At 55.7% G+C, this 16,312-nt stretch overlaps 1 protein-coding gene across 4 annotated transcripts in view; it reads right to left on the reverse strand.

The window, feature by feature from the left end:
- The window catches only part of NUP210 (nucleoporin 210), a 111,291-nt gene that overhangs the window by 13,647 nt on the left and 81,332 nt on the right, over positions 1 to 16,312 (reverse strand). For all 4 annotated transcript variants that reach the window (XM_075996357.1, XM_075996356.1, XM_075996359.1 and 1 more), the window contains 10 exons: positions 12,990 to 13,118; positions 11,564 to 11,691; positions 11,314 to 11,449; positions 9,786 to 9,848; positions 9,374 to 9,553; positions 7,042 to 7,122; positions 6,300 to 6,431; positions 4,969 to 5,127; positions 2,891 to 2,982; positions 1,120 to 1,294 (listed from right to left, as the gene is read on the reverse strand). In XM_075996357.1, coding sequence (XP_075852472.1) covers positions 1,120 to 1,294; positions 2,891 to 2,982; positions 4,969 to 5,127; positions 6,300 to 6,431; positions 7,042 to 7,122; positions 9,374 to 9,553; positions 9,786 to 9,848; positions 11,314 to 11,449; positions 11,564 to 11,691; positions 12,990 to 13,118 — 1,275 coding nt within the window. The remainder of the gene's footprint in view (positions 1 to 1,119; positions 1,295 to 2,890; positions 2,983 to 4,968; positions 5,128 to 6,299; positions 6,432 to 7,041; positions 7,123 to 9,373; positions 9,554 to 9,785; positions 9,849 to 11,313; positions 11,450 to 11,563; positions 11,692 to 12,989; positions 13,119 to 16,312) is intronic.

The following is a 16,312-nucleotide window of genomic DNA, read 5'->3' on the forward strand; positions in this document are numbered from 1 at the left end:
ATTGCAGGGGTGGCACGGCGGTCACATGCCTGCAGTGACCAGGGAAGGAGGACATGTGGGTTTCTGGAGCCCAGAGAACCGAGCTCCGCAAACAGCAGCCTTGGTTCTCTGAATCCAGATAGAAATCTATTGTGGCCAAAAAGCCCCATAAGTACAAATTTCTTTGACTCTAGTGTCTGGTATACAGCAAGTGCTCAAAACATATTTGTTGAAACAGGATGACCCGTCAGTCACTTTCGGTCACTTAAAACTAGCTTATGGTGGAGGGTGGTCCTGTGAGGCACCCACCTTTAACCAAAAAGACATTCATTAATGGAGCAGGCCTGTGACCCAGGCAAAGCCTGGAGATTCGAGTGGGCGTGCACCTCCTGTCATCCAGGGTTCAAAAGTGGCAACGGTGAGATGCGGGCAGAAGATTCTACTAAGGATAAATCCCAGAATCCGGCCCAGGACACCCAGGTCAGGGCCTGCCCCTCAGAGCAAGGGTGCAGAGGAGAGTACCATGCTGTGACGGAAGGGCACAGTCCCCAGCTAGGCAGACTCTGCCTCTCAACGCCTGTGTGACCTGGAGGCAGTCCCATTGTGAGCCTCAGTTTCCTTATCTGTAAAACAGACCACCTCGCTCTCTAAACTGCACTGAATGTCACGCGCTGGGTGACATTTGTGTGGTGGCGCCAGAGCACCTCACTCAATGCCCCCCAGAACCGTCCGTGCTCTAGGTGCGGGGCTGGCCCAGAGCAGGGGCTCCCCATCGTAGTGACGATGTCCGTGGCCAGGCACGGCAGGCGGAACACCGGCACTCGGACAGGAAGCTGTAGTGCCCATCCCAGCTCTGTGACCCTACGCCAATCATGGATCTCACTGGGCCTCAGTTTCCTCATCCATAAGACAAGGTACTTGGAATCAATGATCTCCAAAGATCTTTGCCTCTGTCGGCCAGAAGATGCTGTGGATTTTTATCTATCTAAGACCTTTGCCCGAGTTATTCTTACATAAATTCCTACCTCCAATTTCTCAGCTGGAAGGTGGATACATTCACTTTAACACCTGAGAGGGAGGAGATATTACCTCACTGCTGTTGTTTTTATTGCTCCCCAAATGGGGAAAACATGGTCCTACCTTTACGCCAACAACGATGGTTTGGTTGGTCCCAAAAGGCTCTTGTGCAGTCACTTCAATTGTGGACGTCCCCATCACAGACCCTGACACCAGGAAGCCCTTCTCATCAATGTGCACGACAGGAACCTGCTCGGGCCCATCCAGGACACGGTAGCTCAGAGAGGCCGCACCATCCCTACAGAAAGTAAAACAAACCTGTTTTCACAGACGGAGGTGGCGAGGAGCCCGGATACGAGGCCAGAAGACCCAGCATCTGAGGTTCCCCGTGGCCCCTCCCTCTGCGAGAAGAAAGCCCAGTCTTGGCCCCGCCGTGCCTCAGCCACGTGCCATCAGCTCTCTGCAGCCTGCTCAGTCCCCCAGGGAAAAGTCATTTGGAAACCACCAGTCCCAGGGCAGCGTGGCTTCTCATGCTTGGGACACAAGCACCTGGTGCAAGTGCCCAGCAGGGAAGGAGCGACCAAGAGGGGGAGTTTCTTTCCTCAGCCACGTGGCACCTTTGTTGTCAAAGACTTGTTTTCTGTGTACTGAATGGAGGCAGCCGGGGGCACCAGAGAGAGGACGGGGTTTGAGTGGACAGAAGCCAAGGCCCGGCCCAACGCTCTGTGCCAAGGGCAGTGTGCACATCATGTTCCTCTCTGGGACTGGGTGTCCTCAGGTGTGAAAAGGAAGCTCATTAGGATACGAATAAGCCACTTGCTAAGGGAGGGTTTGTAAACCACTGCTGCTGTGCTTGGGCGGGAGACAAATCACACGGTGCGTTAACATCCTTTTACATATTCACAGATATTATGAACAAACACGGGGAGGAAAGGCCACCAGCTCCCCGGCCCGGCCCCCTCACCTCCCCCTCTGGCCAAGCCCCACACGCCCTCTCCGGACAGTTCCAAGCAAGTGGCCTTGCCCCTGCCTCGACTCTCTCCCCCACCAACCCTCCGCTTCCCGAGGAGCCGCTTCCGTCCTCCTAGACCCGGCTGCTCGTCGGCATCGCGCCGCCCCTAAATCCTCACGGGCAGCGCCCTTCTCTGGGCTCTGGCTTAAACACCGCACCTCGCTCTCTCGCAGCGCTTCTCACGCTCTCCTCCTGCAGGCGCCCGTGTATTCACCTCTGTGTTCCCGGAGCCTGGCACTTAGACTTTGGGTTGAATGACCGCGGTGTGTGTGTCACGTAATGTGTAAGTGCTCCTGTGGCCTCCACAGCCCTCCACTACGCAACTGCCATTCAAATGCAAGTCACCCTTTCGAAAGGCATGGCCTCTGAACCAACTCTAGGAATTACGTTTGCAGAGGAGCCTTAACACAGCGCTTCCCAAACGGAAGCAGCCCCATCGCCCCGGGCTGCTGTCAGAGCGGCTTCTCCCTGGGCAGCTATGGGGGGTGGGGGGCAGAGACCTGCATTTCCAGCCTCCTGGTGATGCTGACACTGCTGGTTCATGGACTACACTTTCGGTGGCAAAAGCTGAAAGCACAGGGGCGGCATTTGAAAAATTTAACACTTCCAAGTCAGTACTTTTGGCCATTTTCAATACTGAATTTCAGAAGCTGACATGAAAACATTTCTAGGCCACAGGGAGGAAAGACACCCATGGGCTGGGGGACTGTGGAGGAGCAGAGGAGTCCGCAGCGAAGAGGAGCACACAGAGGCCAGCCCTCTCCAAGGGCATCCCCAGCGATTCCCGTGAAGCCCCACGGCTCCTGACAGCTGCGGCACGTGCGCCGCTGGACGCAAGCACAGCGTCACAGCCTTGCTGAACTCGAGAGCTGAGCCATGCACCTGTTTGTCTGGAGCTTCATAAATGAGTTGGGTGCCATTAAGATTTGTTCTGCTTCTATTCCGGGGTTGAGCAGTAGCAGCTTGTCAAATACCTGGAAAAGAAGGCAGTTTTATTTTCTGAGTGCACTGCAGGCACGTCTAGGCCAGGTGTTTGCTTCTCCCCTAGCAGCCAGAGCCGGGGGAGCAGAGATGAGGAAGGGAGCCTCCTCACCTGCCAGGTGGCTGGCGACATGAGGGGAAGGGCTGACCTTCCCAAGAGGCCACCAGAGTGATGAGAAAGGCAGGCAGGCTCACGTCTGCACTGCGACAGGAGCTGCTCCACGGAGCCTCACGCAGGCCTCCCCTCCATTCCCAGTTAGAGAGAACCTCACCTGGCAGGACGCACCTGTGCACGGGGCAGCATGCAGAACTCCAGCGCCCAAGGCCTCACCCAGGGGTTGCTCTGCCAGGACTGAGCCTGGGGAAGGCTGCACCCACACTGTCCTTTCTCTCATGGGGATACCCTGCTCCTCACTGCCACCGTCTCAGAACTACCCTTCCCATAGCCTTGGCCCTACCTGGTTCCCTGTCTAGTCACACTCTTGCAGGATCCACACGGACCACACGCACGAGTGTGTCAGTGACCTCAGTGCCGCCGATGTAAAACCTTGTAACAAAAGACCTGAGCCCAGTGCTCCCAGGTGCTCTGAGGCCCTCGCTGGCTCCTGGAGTCCACGGTGGCAGCACTCACCTGGTAACTCCAGACCCCTTCTATGAGAGGCTCCTGATGAGCTCGTCCCCTACAAGAGCTTAGCCCTTGTCTAAGCTCCTAAGGCTGCTGGCTTCTGTGGCCTCCCAGCCTGGCTCAGGGACCACCTAGGGAGGCTGAAGCCAGAGGATTGCTGAAGCCCAGGAGTTTGAGGTTACAGCAAGCTATGACGATATCACTGGAGCAAGCTATGACGATGCCACTGCACTCTAGCCCAGGCAACAGAGCCAGACCCTGTCTCTGAAAACAAAACAACTAATAATCCCTGCCAGGCCTGTTTCAAAGAGTTGTGGGATTTGTGAGACATAATGCGAGGGGTAGCACTTCCTGAACAGTGAATGAGAAACAGCCTCTGGGAGCCAGCGTGTGTTCCAGCGTCAGGTGGGGCAGGGTGGGTACAGACACCACCTTCTGCCAGCGTGTGACTTCGAGACTGAAGCAGCCTCCCTTGCTTTGACTCAGATGCGCTCACTGCACAGCAAACACATCCACAATAGGTTTCCTTCTATTTTTCTTAAAACATGTATTCTTTGTCCTCCTTCTTTAGATGGAGGCAAAGTTATGAGCTATTTCCCACTTTCCTGTTAACTATCAGCAAACCCAGAGTGCAAGCACCATGGCAAACGGCAACTGATGGTGGACATGGCAGTCAGGGAGGCGGCAGGGTGCGGTGGGGCCTGTGGCAAATGGAGGGCGCGGCTCTAAAGAAAGTGGAGGCTGCTTCTCCTCTCCCGCTGATCTCGCCATGGGGCAAGCGCTGTATCTCCAGGACTAGCTGCCTATTAGGCAGATAGAATCTTCCTATTTTTAAGTGTTGGCAACAAATAAAAGTTGTTTCAAAGGCCTGAGTGAGCCGAATAAAACTTATCTGTGGGCCGGATGCAGCTTCTCTAGTTCCTGATATATTCAAACTCAATCTGCTGTCAGGTAGGGAAACTGAGGCAGAGAGCTGTACAGTGACCCAACTGAGGTCACAGAATTTGGAAGTTGCAAAGACCTGTCTTTATTTCTACGGTATGTTCCAGAACCCACTTTGTGTTATTCACCAGGAAGAACATGTGTTTGTGTGAGCATATGGGCGCGTATCCTGTGACGTCACTCCTCTGTGCCCTTCAGTCAGCCCCACCTCCGGGCTCCCACAGCACCTTCTGCACCCCGACGCCCACCACCCTGCGATGAGTTTGTCTGTCACCCTCAGCAGAGTGAAGCCTCCTCAGGGCCAGAGCTCCCAGAACCCAGACCTGGCCCAGTCCCGGGGTGGCCCCAGGGAGGCCCTCTGGGCTGCTGCCACTGGGCTGCTCCCACACAGCCTCTGTGCACCGGCCCTTACCTGGATCTGGATCTCGTCAGACAGCTCCTTGGCGAGGCCACGCAGCTGCCCGGCCGTGGGGTCCAGAGCCTTGACCACCACCCTCAGCCCAGTGCGGCCTTTCACCCGGCCCAGCACATCCATGGCAAAGTTGTGCTGTGACGGGAGCCGGATTGACACCTGGGGAAGACATCAAATGTATCTTCAGGGAAAGGCCGGGGTGACTGCATCCCCCAAAAGGCAGAGCTGGATGGCAGCCCCAGACTCCCCCCACCTCGGGTCCTGACGGCTGCCTGTCTATTCACAAAGGCCGCCGCCTTCCTGCCTGGGTCGGGTCGGCTGACCCCAGGGCTGTGGACTTGCAGCCACCTTGGCATGGGCGCACATGCCTCACATTGCCTGTTTCACCACGTGCATGAGTGTGTTTGGAAAATGCTGGGTCAACCCACGGGAGCCAGTGGTCTTGAGGGCAGAGGGTCTCAGTCTTTCGTGCATGGAGATCACCTAGGGGGATGCTAGCTTTTGCAATGTGCCCCTGCAGAGCCTGTTTTGGTACTGGATCTCTGCTGGTAAGTCACACTGCCCTGTTCCATACAAGTCATCTGGGGAAGCCCCAGGGACTGGGAATAAGACCCTCTTACCACTGGGTTTGGGAAGGCATCCGTCCTATACTAGGCGAGTTTCAGGCAGCCTTCGGGAAACCCCATCCTTATGCCTGGGTCCCTCCCCAGGCCTCTATCCTCACTGCTCTGGATGAGGCAGGAAGTAGCCTCCACCCCACCCTCCACCTGGGTCCCATGTGCCACTGCCCACACAGGACTGCAGCCTGGAGCCACAGTGGCCAGTGCCCAGTTCCATTTCCCCACTGGCTTGTTGGGTAACTTCAGGCAGGGTCCTTCCCGTTTCTGGACTTTAGTTAACATACAGAGGGGTTTAGATGGTTCTCTACAGCACCTTTCCCTCTGAGATCTCAGGTGCAGCCAGGGGCCCCTATGCAGGGCCAAGGGAAGGGGAGCTTAGCCTCTGCCATGGAATAGGAGAAAACCCCAGGGCTGTCGGGCATTGTCTCAGAAGGCGGGTCCCTACAGATGAGACTCTGTGACCTTCTAGGCCTTTCGTGATTTCTCTCAAGGCTGCTGACTGTGTTGCCTCCTTTGTCGGCAGACTTACCTGCCAACCCCATCTCTCGCAGTTAGCATCTGGGAGAAGGGAGGCTCAACAAGCCTGGGGGTAAGGCTGGAGAGCCAGGACCCTGCTGGGTGCGAAGGTGGGGGCCTCCTGGGAGACAATGTGACAGGAACCCTCCCTGCCCCTCGGGGCACTGGCCTGGCAGCCTCTGGGCAGATAGTTACCTCATGGTGCCGCCCTCGGAGGTCCAGGATATCCCGCTTGGTGACAGACCAGTGGAAGGTCAGGCCTGGCATAGCATTGCCAAAGGAGAAAGGGTTCTGGTGGTTGGTGATCCCAGTGACGTAGACAGGCATCTGCAGGGAGAAGTGAGGCCCCTTGACCACTGGGTTCCAGTACCAGCAATGCCAGCAAAAGGCAAAAACAGGTGCTGAGCCACGCTGCCCCGTCAACTCCAAGTGCCATCACTTACTAGCATGATCTTAGGCATGAATCTTACACTTTCTGTGTGTTCATTTCTCATCTGTGACGTGGAAAGGGTCTGACACCAGCTTCATGGGACCATCATGAACACCAAATGGATGAACATAGACAGCACACAGTAGAGTAAGTGCCCTGTATGCATGTGCTTCTGTTAGGTGCCAGCAGCTATTCTAGGTGTGGGCAGGTGACGGTCTAGCAGAAAGCAAGCATTCGTTGGTGACTGTGCACACTTGGAACCGCAGGGATGAATGCAATGCGTAAGAGAAGCTTTGTGCAGGAGAGTGACAGGGTGTCTGCTTGGTGTGAGGCAGGAAGTAGAGCTAGACAGGGGCCAGTAAGCAGATGAGGGGGGAGTGAGGTACTCTAGCTCAAGTAACAGTGTTTGTGCTATAGCTCTTTTGGAACCAGGATTCAGAGACCAAGACCTCCCAACAGGCTGCTCGGAGAGCAAGGCAGGAGGGGCTTGGGAGGTTCTCGCCTCACCTGGGTCCCTGTCCTCATCCGCGTGATAGGGACACGGATCCTCACCGCCTGGAGCAACAGCACCTCCACCTCCACGAGATCCTAGGAAAAGAGCGTGGGCTCAGGCTGGCTGGGCAGATGGACCCTGTGCCTGCTGGGCAAAGGATACCGATGGGTGTTTTAGGAAGGGACCCCTCCAAGGGAAGGAGGCTAGAAGACACCCTCAGGACGCCCAGCACCACACTCCTCTGCCCAAGGAGGCCTGGCTTTGTGGGTGGCTCGTCCCATGTGGGCCAGCCACTGCCTCTCCCACACACGCCAGGAGTCCCAGCCTAGTTCTCTGGGCCTGCACACCTGTCTAATCCAGCTACCCCACGTCAGCACAGCAGACTTGGGGCCAGGAATGAGGTCTGCTCTTTTCTGGGCTTAACAGCCCTCACAGGACAGGTCTCCAGACCCTCTCACACTTACACCCAGCCTGGGGGTCTCTCTGACTGAGCAGGGGACAAGGATGAATGGAGGAGCCTGGCAGAGTCTTAACAGAGCAGACCTTACACCCCCTTCATGCTCAAGTCCAGCCGGTCACTCTGGCCTCTGCACTGCACTGTTGACCCACGTGGAACCCAAGGCTGCTCAAACCCTCACACCCTTCTGACATGTGCTCCTGCTGAGCCATCTTCTGAGCATTGTGATTTGGGCTTGATAAACATTTGTTCCCCTCCTTGCTTCATCCTTCTCGTTCCGCAGCCTCTTCCTGCCAGTCCTGGACCACTCTGAGGCCTTGGGGTACTGATCCTGTGACCTGGACTAGACAGGACTGGGAGGCGACGTGGCTCTCAGGGCAAGACCCCGCCTGATGGGGGCTCCGGAAGATGTCTCAGATGGGGCTGGTACAGTCCCAGTGCTTCTTGTCTTTATAGAATCCACACACAGGATCAGGGCATCCACCTTTGTGACTCAGAAAGACTGTGTGGTTTAACGGAATACTTGGAGGCAAGCACTAAACCTGCCGGAAAAAGAAGTAAATGGATCAACTCCATGTAGGATCAAAGTCAGCCTAGGAGAACAAAGACTGTCTCAGGCCCACCAGGGCGGATGCTCTCCAGCCTCCTGGCGCTGTGTTCAGAAGCTCTGAGATAACAGCAGCACGGGGAATGCTCCCGGGGCCTAATTCTGGAGGAGGCACAGGATGGCCGAGTGCTGAAGTTGAGACTTGTCCACAGTCACATAGTAGGACAGAACGCTCTGCTTACAGACCAGGTTTCTGGCCTAGCTGGGGGGTGGGGGTCCCAGAGCAGCCCTCCCTGTGGTGCTTCTGCAGTCACTGTGGGAAAGGGAGCCTCCAAAGGTCCTCACTGTAGCCCTGAGCCTTGTCAGGGGTGGAAATGATCTCCCACCTCCTTTCTAGAGGATCAAAGCGGACCCTCCTAGAAGGAAGGAAGGAAGGAAAGTTGTTAGACTCTCCAGATACTTTCACCTGCTTGAAGTTGTCCCTCTGCAGGGGCAGGGAGGCCCTCCCAGGGAGAAGATTCCCCTGACTCAGCCTGCCACTCCACTACCAACCAAAAAAAGCAGATAGAAAGCCCCCACTCCACAAAGAGAACTAAACCCCTGACAGAGCAAAAGATGCCAGTGGGCGACTCGGGTTCTCTTTCTCTCCTGGAAATACAAATACTGGTCTGCAGTACTACTTGTTTCAAAGATCCGCCCTCACAGAGCACACTTCTGGAGACACGCTGCAACCCAAATGTGCATCGCAGCCAACCACACCCCATCCTCTTCCATCAGCACATCCTTAAGCACTGGTTCAAATGAACCAACAAAAGGACTGAGAGCTCTGGGCTCTGGCCAAGTCTCAGAATGCCACATGGTGGCCACAGGCCACCGGCTAATACCTTAGGCTCCTCACTTGCAAACAGGGATAGCAGGAAAGTGCACAACGGAGCCAAGACGACTAAAGGAGATGAATATAAAGTGTTCAGAGCAGTGTCTGCCATCACTATACCCTGAATGTCCCTGGATGGGGGCTGGAGATTGCGTCCCCTAGGAGCAGCTGGAAGGGCTGGCAGACCGGCCTGGAGAAGAGCAGCCCCAGGAGTCCGGGTGCTCCCACAGGGCTGTCCCGACAGGAGCACCAGGCAGGGCCTGCAGACCCAGAGGGCAGAACCAGGACCCTTGGAGGGCAGAACCAGGATCCTTGGGAGGCAGAACCCAAACCCAGGCAAGAGGGCTTCATCCTAGTCACAGCCGGCCACAGGGACTCTAGCTGCCCTGGGCAGCAGTGTGCCCACCACCAAGGCCCCCGCCAGGGGGGCACTCAGCTAGCACCAGCTTCCAGCAGCGCATCTGTCACCTGAGAGACGGTGACCACCTTGCCGGTCTCCACATCCACGGCCTGCACGAGCCCAGACACGGTGGCGTTGCCAACGGCCAGCCCCCGCACCAGCCCGGTGCTGCTCACCAGCGCAGCGCTCTCGTTGCTGACGGAGAAAAGGATGTTGGACTGAGGCTGGGGGCCGCCCTCGGAGGTGACCTGAGGGAGGAGAAGCAGAGGCGTGTCTGTGCCTGCTGGGCCAGGCAGCCTGCGCCTCCCTAGGACAGCGAGGGCACCAGTGCCAGGGGCTTCCACCTCAGCTTGCGTGGTGCCATGCCAGGACAGAGACCATCAAAGCGGGACACCTGGAGCCAGGGTGGCAGGCAGTGGTCTTGCTGGGGCCTGGCCCAGGCCAGTGATGGGAAAGGACGTGTGGCCTCTCGGCCCTCACCTGCATCGTGGCCCCGATAAGCAGCGTCACCTTCCTGGGCATCAATCTGAACGGGGGAAAGACCTGGACAGGAGACACAAGATAGAAAGGACTATTGTGCTCCAAGTTCACGCTGGCCAAACATAATTCGCACTTCACATTTTTCACGAGAGGAAAATATGGCATATAAACATCACTCTTCTGTGAAGAGTGACTGGTGAGCCTGTGTCCCACCCCACTGGCCGAGCCTCTGCAGTTCTCCGGAGTGTCTTCTGTCCGTAACTGCACTTCATTTCACCAGACGCTAAACCCCATGGAAATAGGGGCTTTTACCCATGAGTCATCCCTTTGAGCAGCAGTTCTCAGCTGTGGTTCCTGACTGGCAGCAGCAGCGCTGCCTGAGGACGAGTCAGAAATGCACGTCCTCCGGCCCACCCTAGGCCCGCAGAGCCAGAGGTGGGCCTGCGCTCTGTGTTCTCACCAGTCCTCCAGGAAGCTTGCCATCCACTGGCATCAGGGTTCCCTGGCTCCTGGGTTGCTTCTTTCATGAAATTGCTCCTAATTTCTACTGAAAGAATGCCTTAGAGTAGCTCTCTACCTCAGTACCCTCAAAGTTTGTCAGATGAGAAACAAGGGGCTCCAGGGGCGAGGACAAGCCCAAGCAGAGACCAGGGATGCTAGGGCCCCAGCCTCTGGAGAGCGGCAAAGCCCCACCCACTCCCCAGCAGTGCCTTGCAAGTCCCCATTCAGCAGGAGCTTAGAAGCGCTTGTAGGTGAGTGAATGCGTGAGTCGGCCAAGATGCTGCTTTGTGTGGGAGGATTGGTCTCAATAGGGCTGTGCTATTTATAGGCAGCAATGAATTCCTCATCACCAGGAGAAGAGAGGCGCACATCCATCTGGAGGCACAAGCTACATCCACCAGCGCTGGAACATGGATTAACGGAGTTCACCGGCCCCTGCACGGCCCAGGCCCAGGGAGGAAGCAGTCAGGGCCAGCCCACTGCTGCTGCTGCTGGACAGACGTGCGCTGAGTCTTGGTGGCCTCCAGCTGCTGTGGGGCTCCGGCCCTAACCCAATACCATGGGACAGCCCCACAGCACACTCTGAGATGGCGCAGGGACCTCAGAGCGCCCTGCGTCTGGGCACTGTCTGCCCGGGAGTTTCCCGCGCCCGGGACAGGCGGCCCTGCCCTCTAAGTGCTGGTTCTGAGGCTCAGACCCACGGCGGAAGCCCAGAGCCGACTGAAGCCCCATCTAGTCACTGCTTTCCGGGAATAGTTCCTGCTTGCCCCCTTGTCACATGATGAGGCACGCCCCTCTCTGAGCCACACGACCCCCACATCATGGAGGGAAGACAAGTCTCCCAGTCCCCTGCCATCCCCGGGGCTAACTGTGCTGCCTCCTGGCCCCCTGGACTGGCAGCCGCCTCCCAGGGCGCAGGTGTCAACAGCAGCCTCAGTGCGCTCTCGGACTGCTGCTAAACTCCCAGCCTCTCACAATAAAGACACCCCTCCCCACACCCCAGTGGTGTAAGAAGGAATGGTTTTACTTCGATCTGTTGTGGGGCTGAGCTGATTCTCTGGCGGGCTTTATCAGTTACACTTGCGGTCAGACTGGTCTGGCCAATGGCCACGCCGTGGACGAGGAACGTGGCGGTGTAGCTGTCGAGGGCTTCATCGAGGGCCCTGAAACAGACAGAGGGGCTGGGACTTCTCCGCCAAGACAGACCTGTGGGAGAGGCTGCGGCTGGGACTACGGCTATCCCCAAGACGCCCTCCTCCGACCCTGGACGGACTCACACCAACGTGACAATCTGGGAGGCTGCTTGGAGCTTCAGGTCCATGAACGGGAAGTATTTGGCCAGGAAAGGCTTCTTGTAGAAGTCCAGCACGCGGATGTGTGCCTTCACTGTCTTCCCAATCTCCACCTACACAGTGGGGGTGAGGCTCAGAGGGGCCTCTGGAGACCAATCCCACAACCTCTAGTCCCCTGCACTTCCTGAGATAGCACCACCAGCCTCAAACCCACCACTCTGTGACTATGGACTACGAGCTCATAAACAAATGAAAATTAAGTGCTCACTGTATACTAGGGGGTTGGGGACTCCTAGCAGCATAAATCCCACTCCCTACTCTTAACCCTTTGCACTCGGATGTCAAGTGTGACTCGACACGGTTAGCATTGGTAGCAGCTCACACCATGAAAAATTATACAGATTAAAATTACTCTTTGAATGTATCAATAATTTGAAATATTAAAAATCCAAATAAATAAGTTTGTATGCAAAGAAACTCCAGTTTTTGTAAAATCTGGGGTATTTAAAAAATTAAATCCCGAGTAGAATAAAGGAATTGAGAAAAAACCAAGCGAGTACAAAAGGTTAAAGAACTAACAACCTTGTCAGGGAGATGAGGCACAGTTTAGAACAGGAGCAGGTAAACAGCAGGAGTTCAATAAATGTGCACTGACTGAACAGCTCCTACCTGGGCATGTACAATACAGTTAGAACTTTAAGAAATGAGAGTCAGGAATACTTAGTGAGGAAAAAGAAATCTAGTCAGTAAATCAGAGGTGGAAATAAGGTTAGAGGGACCCATCTGAGGCCGGGGCTGAGAATGTCAGCATTTTAGATAGTCTGAATATTTCCCTTCCAATTACTAACCTTCTTTCCATTCAGGAAAACAGGGACTTAACAGCAACCCTCGGGAAGCCTAGTTTCAGTTCCCTTGGATATTTAGAGAAATAAAAATTTCCTATTTATATGAAAGAAAAACCTAGATCTATCATTGATTCATTTTTGCAATGGCACTTGGCATTAGTGAGTTTACTCATTTGCCGCTGAAACTCCAGAGAATCTAAACCATGTATTCTGGAGAGAAAATTCATGCTCAGCAAGGTGTGTGCCTGGCTGGTTAGTAAGCTACCCAAGCCAGAGGACAGGGAGTCCCAAGTCAAGGCTAATCTAGGGACAACTTCAAGCAGGATTTACTGCCCAGACTCAGGGAGAAATGTCAAGTGGGATGAAGAAATGCATCACCAGTGGTCACTCTGCACATGCGCATGGGAGGAAGGAGGTAAGAGACCACGCTGTGAGCCCACATGGTAGAAGGACACAAACACCAGGAGAAAAGCCACAGGTGATGAGGAAGCCATCTCCCGCAGCCACATCATTCTCCTAGAATCTAGGACTCTGCAGAGGGCCCGAGTCACGGAGCTTCCACTGACCTTGTCAACCACGCGGACGTACAGCTCCTGAATGTCTGAGACGTAAACCATGGCCTTTGCTGGGGCTGGGAAGGTGAGGCACAAGTCGTGGATCATGACGGTCGCTGTGCCCGGGAGCAAAGGGTGAACCTGCAAGGTCAGAGGGCCTGGGTCACGTGGGCTGCAGGGCCCCAACTCTGCTTCCAGGACCTTGCGTGGCTCCTCACCCTCAGCAGCAAACTGTCACCCCATGGACACTGGCCGGGCCCCACCGGGCCAACATGTGAAGTATGGACAAGGGAAGTCCTAACCCAAACAGTGCCCTGTCCACCTTTCCTCATGAACCCCACTGCCAGCCAGGGGTGGGCTCGGCATGCAAAGCGCTAGTGCAGGACGGGTTGTGGAGGACAGTCGCCTCAACCTGCACACTCTGCAAAGAAGATGGAAGCTGTTCGGAGGGGCAGTCGGCAGCCTCGGGGGACACAGTCACTGGGAGGTGGAGTGAGGATTCAAACCCAGGAAGCCACATCCTGCGCTGGCCGCCCACTGCTGCAGCCCTGGTGATAGAGCACCCTGTGGGTCTTCTGTGACCCCAAGTCAGGGCCGGCAGAACATGAGGCAGGCTTCAACAGCAGCTCTCCCTTAGAAGTCCCCACGGAACCCACAGAATCATGGAAACTGGGAGCAGACCGCAGAGGTCACCCCGAGGCAAGCTCTCTGCATCTCGTTCATCTCTACAGCCCTCCCTTTGTGTGAAGTAGCGACCTCCCGAGAAGTTGGGAATGAATGAACACTCCTGAGCCAGTGTTTTCTAGGCTTTCCACTGCAAAGACACCCTCTTTTAATCCTTCTTTTCTCTCCACCCACTTTCAAGGATCCACCTTCAAAAGAATCTCTCCCCTAACAAACCGCATTATCACCACCCTCTCCTGCTGCAGGTGATGGGTGTTCACACATGTGACGCCTGTCTGTTTACAGTGCACTTGGTGTACTTGTCACACTGCTCAGGTGTGTGCCACCTGGGTAGGCTGTGAATCCGGGCATGGGGTGAGCCCTGCAGGCTGCCTCCCGCCTCCATCTCAGCCTGGCTGTGTTGCTTGCAGTTTAGGGTCTCGTTTTCACGGGTTGTGTTTACAGCAAGCACTTCAGTGTCTACAAAGCTAGAATTTTTTTTCTTCCCCCCCACGAAAGCTAGAATTTTAATATCAATAATCTATTAAAAAGAAAAACAACAGGTTTCTGACCCAAAGGAGGCATCCAAATGTGATCACATCACACCCAGGTTCAAATCCTTCTATGGATGCCCAGGACTCTGAGAATGAGCCCAAACCCTTTGCATACCCTATAAACCCTGGCCTGGCCTGGTCCCTGCCTCTACTGCAGTCTCCCCGCACACCACACCTCCCACCACCTTTAGGCTCCAGCCACATTGGCCTCTCTCATCCTCAAAGCCAGCCAGTGCCCGCCTGCCTGCCTCAGGCCCTCCCAGTCCACCCTAAAGACTTGGGACTCTTCTTCCCCAGCCTTCAGCCACCGCCTTCAACTCACCCCTCAGGCCCCAGTCCCAGCACCCTCCCCCAGGAAGGTCTCCCTGATCATCTGTGCTCTCCTCCCTGGCTGGCACCACTGGGGCAGTCCATGTGGACCACCGCTCAGTGCACCCTTCCCCACCGGGCTGTCCGCAGCCCTACAGAAGCCTCGGGACTGAGCCTAGTGTCTGGCCAGATAGCCCCCATGAATGTGTCACAGTTAGATCCAGGGCCACCGCTCTCAAGGAACCTGGTGCATTTGTCTGCTTGGCTACACGGAGAATGAAACCAGCTTTGTTAAAATTTGGAAATTCTGAAAAATGCGTGCAAACCTCATATACCCTCATTGCTGATTCTGCTCCAACCCTTCCAATGTACAGGTGGGGAAACTGAGGCTGAGATAACGACATAGGAATTCAGCTCAGAAGGAGCAGAGTGGGGATGGAACCAGGTACCCTAACTTCCAGTTTAGGGTCCTCGTTGGATGCCCTCCACCGCCCAGGGGACAGGGCTTGATGCCTCTCTTGGCCAGCATGGAACTGCAGGCAGGGCCTATGTAGTCTCAGCCATCACCATGAGAGCCTGGTGTCAAACACGGGCTGAGGGATGGGGTCTGGGGGCTACCAGGTCTCTGGTTTTGCCAGGACCAATTCACTCTGGTTTATTACATTTCCCACAAATTGAAAAATCACAGAGAAAAATGAGAGGCTTTTCTAAGAACACAATTAGAGGCTCTGACCTGACACTTCTGCAAAAGCCACTGCTGTCAGGAGCTAGCACGCCCTTCACGACGTGAAGAAATTACATGGTGCACCCTCTGCCGAGGGGCCCACGCAGGGCAAAGCAGGGCAGGGCGTTTTTCTATCTTTTACTGTTGTTCCTCTCCTTCAAAAGGACCATTTTGCACATTTTAAACAAAGACATAAAATGGTGGTGAGGAAATCAGTTCCTCTTCCACTCCATTTCCCAGGGGATGGACATCCAGTTGCCTTCTAAGTGACAGCAGTGGTGACAGCGTCAAGCCACCATCTGCAGAGCCTCGTGGCTGGCCTGCCCGCCGGCTGGCGCGTAGCAGCTCACTTTGCCCCACAGTGGTGCTGGCGGGGGTGGCAGGGCTGGCCACTTATTAGCAGCGAGGCAGGGACCCCCACCCACTCTGGCTCCAGGCTGACGTGCACCTCACACCCCACCGCTTCCTGACGGACGTGCAGGACAGCGCTGTGGGGAAAGGAGGTGGGAGCAATGCGTGCCCGGAACAGACTCAAATTTCTAAGTGTTGCAGGTGCCACCTGAGAATGTCAGTACACACTGAGCCGAGGGGAAGCCTTGTCATCGATTCGGAGATGACAAGTACATTACTGCTCGTTAAGACACTGTGAGTGGAGCCAGAGGCAGCTCTGCTCACGTGGGGACTGCAAAGGAGACGTCCACCGACGCTTGCCGGGCCCCGAGGTTCTGCTGCGTCATCTTGTCTCCCTGCTTCCTGGGGCCACATCACACTTCAGACTCACCCCTGACAGGTGGTGAGTGTGGAGGAGTAAGGATCCTATAAATATTTCTGACCGTCACTGAGACATAAGCTCCCGCCTCCTGCGGCGTGCCCATCGATGCCCCGTGGTGCGCCAGGCCTAGCCATGCACGAGCGCGGGGTGTGCCCTCAGTGACCTTCCCTCACAGCCTCAGGGGATGACCCAAGCTCACAGGAAGGTCCAAGTACTGAGAGGGTGGTGGCATGAGCACTAGAGGAAACTTCCTGCAGGGCCCCCAGCCAGCCCTGTGATCTTCTCACAGGTGAAGGCTCAGGATGTGACCCAC

This window comes from Microcebus murinus, chromosome 21, assembly GCF_040939455.1.
Source record: "Microcebus murinus isolate Inina chromosome 21, M.murinus_Inina_mat1.0, whole genome shotgun sequence".
Taxonomy (NCBI): Eukaryota; Metazoa; Chordata; class Mammalia; order Primates; family Cheirogaleidae; genus Microcebus; species Microcebus murinus.